Source organism: Dendrobates tinctorius, unplaced genomic scaffold (assembly GCF_039654945.1).
Source record: "Dendrobates tinctorius isolate UK_male_01 unplaced genomic scaffold, ASM3965494v1 ptg000016l, whole genome shotgun sequence".
Taxonomy (NCBI): Eukaryota; Metazoa; Chordata; class Amphibia; order Anura; family Dendrobatidae; genus Dendrobates; species Dendrobates tinctorius.
In genome coordinates this window covers 41,935,910-41,944,225 of record NW_027361684.1, presented here as the reverse complement: position 1 = coordinate 41,944,225, position 8,316 = coordinate 41,935,910, and the positions used below count along the sequence as shown (strand labels likewise).

Sequence of the window (8,316 nt, the reverse complement as noted above, 5' to 3'; positions counted from 1 at the left end):
CGTACACCTCCACTGGTTACATGGAGACTTTGTTAGGCACGCCCGCAGTTACTACTCTCTTAATTAATGATGTTGATGTTCCGAAAGAAACACGGGGCGGCGTGACATCTTTTCCGTTGATGTCTGTATACGCAATAATATATGACAAATGTATATATAGTTAAGAACAACAGCCACGGGATGGTATACGTGTGCCCTCTGGTATACAATTATTTTGATGACTCTGCGGCACCAGAAGATATTTCGTCATTACGAGTGTATAGCAATAATGTGGCTTCATGTGCCTTGGTGTACACTGTTTGTTGTCTTGTACTTTGTTGTTTATTTGTTTTCAATAAAATAGATTCAACATAAAGCCAAGCAAAAAGCACCCCCCCCAGGGGTGAAGGCTCATTCCACTCAGCAAGTGGGTGCTTCCTGGGCTCTTCAGCATCAACCTTAGGGCTTTATAGGGATGCTACTTGCTCACAATGTCTCTAAATTTTACAAGGTCTACAGTTTTGCCTCAGCCTGCAGGCTGGGGAGAAAGGTGCTACATGTGATAGTTGCTCAGTTACATCCTTAGGAAGTTACTTTTACACATTTCCCACCATAAGGACTGCTTTGGTGCATCCCATGGTTTCTGTTACCCCAAATTAAGCACCTGAGAAAAGTAGTAATCATTGAGGGACACCTGAGCCTCCCCTTTGATCATGTTGCCTCATTGGAAGAATGTGTATGTTTATTTATCGATCATGTAGGGAGAAGCAGAAGACAAACAGCTTGGTTGCCAGTAGACAGTGTAGCTTTCTGACATTTCTTGGTTATAGTTCTTAGTGTTAGCCTCTTGGCAGCAAAGTACACCTATGGTCTATCTCCCAGTGAAGGCTAAGATGTTACAGTAAGTGCAAAAATCCTCTTTATATCCCTGTGACTTTATGTACAATATAAATTGACAAAACAAGTTAAGCAATTTTGTTTTATTTAAAATCAGAGTTTTAAGACATAAGAATTTATTTAAAAAAAAAAAAAAAATCTAAAAATCCTCCCAACCTGAATCCAGACAAAACAGCAAGCTTACAAAACTATGTACATTCCACCATACACATTGTCCACAGCAGATTTCAGTACTGATAACCACACAGTAGTTCTTTGGGCTGTAAAGTTGAAGAGTCTGAAGGCTCTGTTCTAGCTCGATGACAGTTCTGCAGCGTAGAGCAGGGTTCCCCAACGCCCACCAACAGGATGCAATTATCACCTGGGCAATACTAAGGAAATCCTGAAAACATGACCTGTTGGTGGGCCTTGAGGACTGGAGTTGGGGAACCCTGGTGTAGACCATCAGGTAAGGTACAATAACACTGGGTTTTCCCTCCTACTTACATTACTGAATACATTGCTTTAAGATTGCAAAAAGGAATTGAAACATTTTGATCAATACAGGGGTTGTCCTAGTATTGAGCATCAGCTCATGTAAATGGACCGTTCCACATTCAGGAAGAAGCCCCAAGTAAACAAAATCAAACACCGCTTGTGTAAGAACAGAGGGAGGCAAACTAGCAGGTTTGGGGTATCAGCCAATATTCTGCTTTGCCCAGTTCCTCTTTCGACTGGTTCTTTGTTCTGTAGCACCACAAAACAGCGATGTGACGACAGATGCAAAACCAAATAGACAACAGTATGTTGGAAAGGCCAAAAAGAAGAAGAAAAAAAAAAAAAAAGGTATCCAGTCATGTTAGAAATACTATTTACTTGCAGATGTTGGGCTAATCCAAAAGGTAAATGGCATTAAAATCCTGCCTTACTGGAAGCACAGCTACAGGAGACAGATCAACTCATATCCTCCCTGCAGCCTCTTGCTTTCGGTCATAGGGATGTGCAGGGAGTGATTACAATCCTTGTCAACTATACTGTGAGCGTGACTAATCACACCCCGACACCGACAAGCTGGCAGGGAGCAATTAGTCAAGTGGCTGCAGGGACGATATAAGTTACTTGTCATTCTGGGGCCATCAGTAAAGAATGCAGGTATTTTAAATTAGAAGCCAGTGCATTTTCCACCACCATCCATAAAAGCAATTAGTTCTTTTAAAGCACTAGCACTCAGTGGTAGAGTGAGATTTGCAGACATGAGCTCAAGTGCGAGACTCGACAAAGCTTTAAGCCATCCACGCTCTGTCCGCTACACATGGTGAACATTAGTGGAACGTATGGTAACAACTACATTTTAAAGACCCCAGCATCTGCTGTGCACAGTCTCATTCTAACATGCGCTTCACTTTCACTCTTCCCCTTAGAGGTAGCTTACAAAAAACATTTTTTGTTTTTTTCACAAACACAAATAAAGTGACTGACAATTCCAAAATTACGTCATACGTTAAGGATGGCGCCCGCTTGTTCTGGAGCGTACAATCTGCCCGAGGGTGGAGAACTGCCTTACAGAGTAACAGTCACTTTAGTTTTCACAAGTCAATGCTGCACCTGAACCTAAGCAACTGTGCAATGCATCAGAAGAGAACATTTGCTTATTTCTCCTGCAGGACAGATTTTATCCATGAGTGACGGATCAATGTTCAGTGAAGACAGACTCTCCCATAACAGAGATACGACAGTCTGAGATTTAAAAATTCTATGGAGGAGTAGACGGCAGACATACTGCTGCACGTTCTCCTGCAGTGGCAGACGACAGCTAGTTCTCATGAAGTTCTATGGAGAACTGTAACTATCACAGTAGTGGGGGGGGGGACAACAACCTATAAGTCATTGAAGACTGATTGGACCTGTGAAGTGAGAATTTTAAAAGTGAAACAAAAAAAAAAAAACACATTTCTTCATTACAAAGTTGTTGTTTCTTCAACCCCCTAAATTGACTGTACAAGTGAAAAGAAAAATGAGGGTTACACGTTAACAGTCCAAACATCCTAAATCTTTAGGCGTCAGAGCAAATAAATGGAGAACAGCAATGCTGATTTATACAATGGCAGATTACTGCAAGTCCTGGTATGATGGAGAAATCCTGACAAATTCTGAATTAAAAAAAAAAAAAAAAAGCCACACGAGTCCCTTGTATACACATGGAAATATGCACAGTTCATCAGGGAGCAAGGCAGTCATCGCAGGTCACTTGGTCAGTTTCAAGATTGTAAAATGTGTTAAATATTCAGTATGAACATTGCGCTCGTCATGGTACATTGGGTCCAGGCTTTTGGCACTCCTTCCCTTGATATTCTACTCATTGTTGAGTTTTTCACCAAGTTGCCTAGATAAAAAAAAAAAAAAAAAAAAAAAAAAGCACTGCAAATAAACTAATCTTAAACAAAATCCAAAACTGATGAACAAGCAGTTCTACAGAATGCTTTTATACAGGAAAGGTAGGTGAGGTGTTGAGAAAAGAAAAAAAAAAAAAAAGCCGTTTCCAGCCACAGGACGACCACGCCGTCCAGATGAGAAAGCGAATAAAGCAGTTGAACAGTTTGGCAGTGACATTATGCATGTTACAGTAGCTCCATCAGAAGAATAAGGAGGTTAGCAATAGTCTATAGACCTCACCTGGGGAGAACATTGGCTCCCCTCTGGGGTAAAATTTCAGAGTGTCCAGCTTTCTCATTTCTCAAAAAAAAAAAAAAAAAGCCAAGTGTGAAAATATAAAATATTAGGATGTATAGTTTAAAAGCGAGTGGATGCAGTGCCACATTTCTACTTCTTCCGGGCATGCTGGCGCCGGGCCATAAGTCGTTGCCGAGTTGCTGAAGATTTATTAGAGGTGACTCCGATTGAGAAACCATGACTCGATTGACCTTTATTAATACACAAATGAGAAAATAGAAAAGTGACTGTTAGCCAAGCTGTCATACAATATGCAATAGTTCTAGTATTTTAGTGGTTTTATGAGCTACACAAAGTGCTGTTGCTAATAACTTGCAGATATGGGGTTAAAGCGAACCTGTTAGCAGTTTTGGCCACTAAGATGCAGCCACCGCCTTTCAGGGCTTATCTACAGCATTCTATAATGCTGTAGATAAGCCCCCGATCCAACCTGCAAGATAAGAAAAATACGTTTTATTATACTCACCCAGGGGGTGGTCCGGTCCAAAGGGTGTTGCAGGTCCGGGTTCAGCACCTCTCATCTTCTTGTGATTGCCGCCCTCCTGTTTGCTTCATCACTCCCAGCATCGCACTCCTGTACAGGTGTACTTACCTGCCCTGTTGAGGGCAGACCAAAATACTGCAGTGCGCAGGCACCAGGAAAGGTCAAAGAGGACCTGCGCACTGCAGTACTATACTGCAGGAGCACGATGCCAGGGAGCGATGAAGCAACAGGAGGGCGGCATCACACATAGATCAGAGGCGCCAGACCTGCAACACCCTTTGGCCCGGACCACCCCCCGGGTGAGCATGACGACATTTTTTTCTTTTCAGGTCGGACCAGGGCTTATCAGGTCGGACCAGCATTATAGAATGCTGTAGATAAGCCCAGAATGGCAATGGCTGTATTTTATATAGGCCAAAATGGCTGACAGGTTCCCTTTAATGATCCGAATCTGCCAAGGGTCTGCACCTCAAGCCTCAATGCCAGGTGGAAATTAACTTAACTTTATTCCCCCCAGCAGTAGTCGGCAATCCGTCACAGCGGTGGGGTCAGTGCTGATTCAGTCACAGCTGTGTAAATAGAGCAGCAGCTGTAACCGCACCGCCAGCAGATCACCGTTAGAGCCAAGTGTCAGTCTGTGCCACTCTACAGATCGGCAACTGCACCCGCATGGGCGCCTCCCCCATGCCTGAAACCCAAACAATGCCAGGGGGAATAAAACGTTCATTTCCTCCCAGCAGCAGGTTTTTCACCCCTTAGCAATGGAGCCAATATTGGCCTTAAGAAACGAGGCCAAATTTTGACCGGTGTCACTTTATGAGAACCCTGGAACGCTTCAATGTATCTCACTGGTTCAGAGAGTGATATTTTCATAATCATACACAAATCCTATTGACATTGTAAAGTTGAAAAATTGTCAATTTATGCCCTTAAATTATTTTGTGTGGTATAACTAACATCCACATGTCTACTTTATATAATTTTTTTCAGTTTTGCAACACCAAAAAGTAAACCCAATAGTTTGTTACAGGGTTTATGAGCATGGCGATACCCAACATTTAGTCAAAAATTTCTGCTTGGACAAACATCAAGGCTCGGAACGGAAGGAGCAATGTTTGAAGTTTGGAACACAAATTTGGCTGAAAGGTGGCAGGCGCTATGTAGCATTTGCAGGGCCCCTAAAAAGGTGCCTAAACAGCAGAAACCCCCCCCACTAGTTACCCCATTTTGGAAACTACCTCTGGATAAAATCCTTGAGGAGCGTTTAGCGAGCATTTTAAACTCAGAGGTACTACATATAATTTGACAACATTAGGTCATTTTGAAAAAGTTTATATTTTTCACAAAAATCTTGCTTTAGTCCCAAATTTCTCTCACTTTTTGCAAGAATCAACAGCAAAACATGGACCTCACTTTGTTATCCATGTTTTTACAAGCACGGCAATACCCCACACATGTAGGGAAAAAGTTCTGTTTGGATAAACGACAGAGCTCGGAAGGGTACAATTTGAGTTGTCGAACACAAATTTGGCTTTATTTGGAATAGATTGGTGTATTTGTAGAGCCTGTGGGGTTCAAGAGCAACAGAAATCCTCCATAAATATCTTTTGTAAATTGTACCCTCTAATGTATTTATCTAGGGAGGTAGCGAGTAGTGTGATGCCATTTTTTTATGCTGTTGATGCAACATAAGTTAGAGAAAAAAAAAAATTACAATTTGCATTTTTTCCCCACTGTCACCATCATTAATCTTTTTTGTACTAAGAAAGACCTCTAATTTTATTGCACCAGTTTCTGTAGTAATAGTCCGTGTACATGTGGTACCCTTGGTGAAGAAATGGCGTAGTTACAATTCTACCCGGGATGCCAATTGTCTTGGGGTAGTTTGGTGTTTGTTTTTTTGGATGTCCCTACCTTCATATATTAGAAAGGTGCATGTGTATCCTGATGTGCTCTTGCATATTATATACAATTTTACACCGCATTTGGCACACTTGGAGGGGATAAACTGGCGAATGACAGATGGCCTTAAACTCACGAGGAACAAGTCGACTGCAACATTTTTCTCTGGGGAATTTTTATTTAATCTTAAGAGAAATTAGGGGGCTCAATCAATAGTATTCGCAAATACCTCCAATTAGAAATGTAGTTTAGTTTTTCTGATTTGTTAGGCCTCTTTTCTCATGAGCAGGCAGTGCAAGACCTTAGTTATCTGGCTATGAAAACTGATATAGTGACAGTTCGCTTGCTGCTAGTGGTCGTAACCATGGATACCCAAGGTCCTGGAATGCCTGCACATAAGGAAATACATAGCCAATCAGAAAAGCTGCTGCTGTGTTTGTTTTTCACTCCCATTCTTTCCAGAGTCATAACTTATTTTTCTTTCAATATGGCCGTGTGAGGCTTATTTTTTGCATGACGAGTTGTACTTTTGAACGACACCATTGGTTTTAGCATGTCATGTACTTGGGATTTTTTTTTTCCTGTTTTCAAGTGTAGTTAAATTACAATAAAAGTGCAATCCATACTTGTTCTCTGTTTGGATTTTTGCTAGATTCACCAAATGCTAAAACTGACCTGCCATTATGATTCTCCAGGTCATTACAAGTTCATAGGCACCAAACATGACTAGGTTTTTTTTATCTAAGTGGTGAAAAAAAAAAAAAAAAGCCAACGTTTGCTTTAAACACACAAAACAAAAAGCACAATTTTCCGACACCCGTAGAGTCTCCATTTTTCAGGATCTCTGCTTGGGTGAGGGCTTATTTTTTGGGCGCCGAGCTGACGGTTTTAATGATACAGTTACGATCTTTTGATCGCAATTCTGGCGTTTTGATTTTTTTCTCTCGCTACACCGTTTAGCGATCAGGTTAATCCTTTATTCATAGATCGGGCAATGCCAAATGTGTATGTTTGATTTTTTTATTGTTTTATTTTGAATGGGGTGAAAGGGGGGTGATTTGAACTTTTTTTAAATTGTTTTTATATTTAAGAACATTTTTCTTTAACTTTTGGCATGCTTGAATAGCCTCCATAGCCTCGATCGGCTCTGCTACAGAGGCGATGATCAGATCGCCTCCATGTAGCAGAACTACTGCATTGCTATGAGCACCGACCACAGGGTGGCGCTTCACAGCAATCCATTAACAACCATAGAGGTTTCGAGGAAACCTCTGGTTATGACAACATATCTATGGCCACCGATCACATGACAGGGGTCAGCGGTGGGCGTATTTCCAGACCGATGGCCGGAAGCGGGCATTAAATGCTGCAGTCAGAGTTTGACAGCAGCATTTAACTAGTTAATAGGCGCAGGTGGACAGCGATTACACCCACAGCTATTCCGGGCACATGTCAGCTGTTCAAGACAGCTAACATGTCCCGGGCTTTGATGCGGGCTCACTGCCGGAGCCCACCTCAAAGCGGGGGATACGGACATCGGACGCACTATACCGTCCGATGTCAGTAAGGGGAGAGGGGTAAGGTCATTTCTTGGGGAGGGCTTGGGAATTATCACTAAGATTAAGGAATCTCATTAGGGCTTCATTTGGGGCTCATGACATAAAAGCTGCAAATACAGAGGTGATGTGGACACATTCTGTTGCCCAGTATGAGCAGAGAATGGATTTTTTACTAAATCCATGTTGAAGGTGAAGCCCATAAATTTTTTATTTTAGGGAAATGTGTGGCGATCCATGGACAGGAATGAAATGATGTGTTTTTTTGAGAAATATATTGTCAGGCATATAGTGGTTTAGTGGGTAATTGTATAACGACTGGACTACAAATTTGGAAAAATTGGAGGATAAACTGACGTTAATTTATTCCAAGGGCTGCTTAAGAAAAAAAAAAAAAAAAGGGGGGGGGGGGTTGGGGGGAGTATGCATTGTCACGATACAACAATGCAGAGGGGACTGCAGAACGTGGCCCTGACTCACGCTTCAGCAGTGACGACAGACTCTGCTACCATTGGGCTGTAAAATCCCGTGTAGGAAAAGGAGTCGTTACTGGGTAAAAACTGCTCTGCTTCAGAAGCAGATTCTGTTTCACTCCCGGAGCAACGCAGGCTAAACGCCTGCTCTGCGGGGGCCACTTTTATTTTATATGAATGTCTAGCAAAGAAAAAAGCCACAAAAAAAAAAAACACAACACACCTACCCTTACCCACCACTAGTACACCCAACATAAAAATAATGAAACAAAATTATGGTTAACGAACTCCAACCTTAGAATTTAACATGCAATCC

General features: G+C 41.9%; 1 protein-coding gene across 2 annotated transcripts in view; it reads right to left on the bottom strand.

Annotated features, from left to right (window-relative positions):
* Positions 1–944: 944 nt before the first annotated feature.
* The window catches only part of LOC141080498 (uncharacterized), a 43,340-nt gene continuing 35,968 nt past the window's right edge, over positions 945–8,316 (bottom strand). Inside the window, exons 13-14 of one of the 2 annotated variants that reach the window (XR_012228951.1) lie at positions 3,529–3,776; positions 945–3,238 (exon numbers count right to left, since the gene is read on the bottom strand). Coding sequence is in view for 1 of the 2 variants with exons in the window: in XM_073565743.1 (XP_073421844.1) it covers positions 3,676–3,776 (101 nt within the window). In the remaining variant the exon portion in view is untranslated. Of the gene's footprint in view, positions 3,777–8,316 lie in introns of both variants that reach the window. The other variant, XM_073565743.1, reaches the window with a different exon arrangement.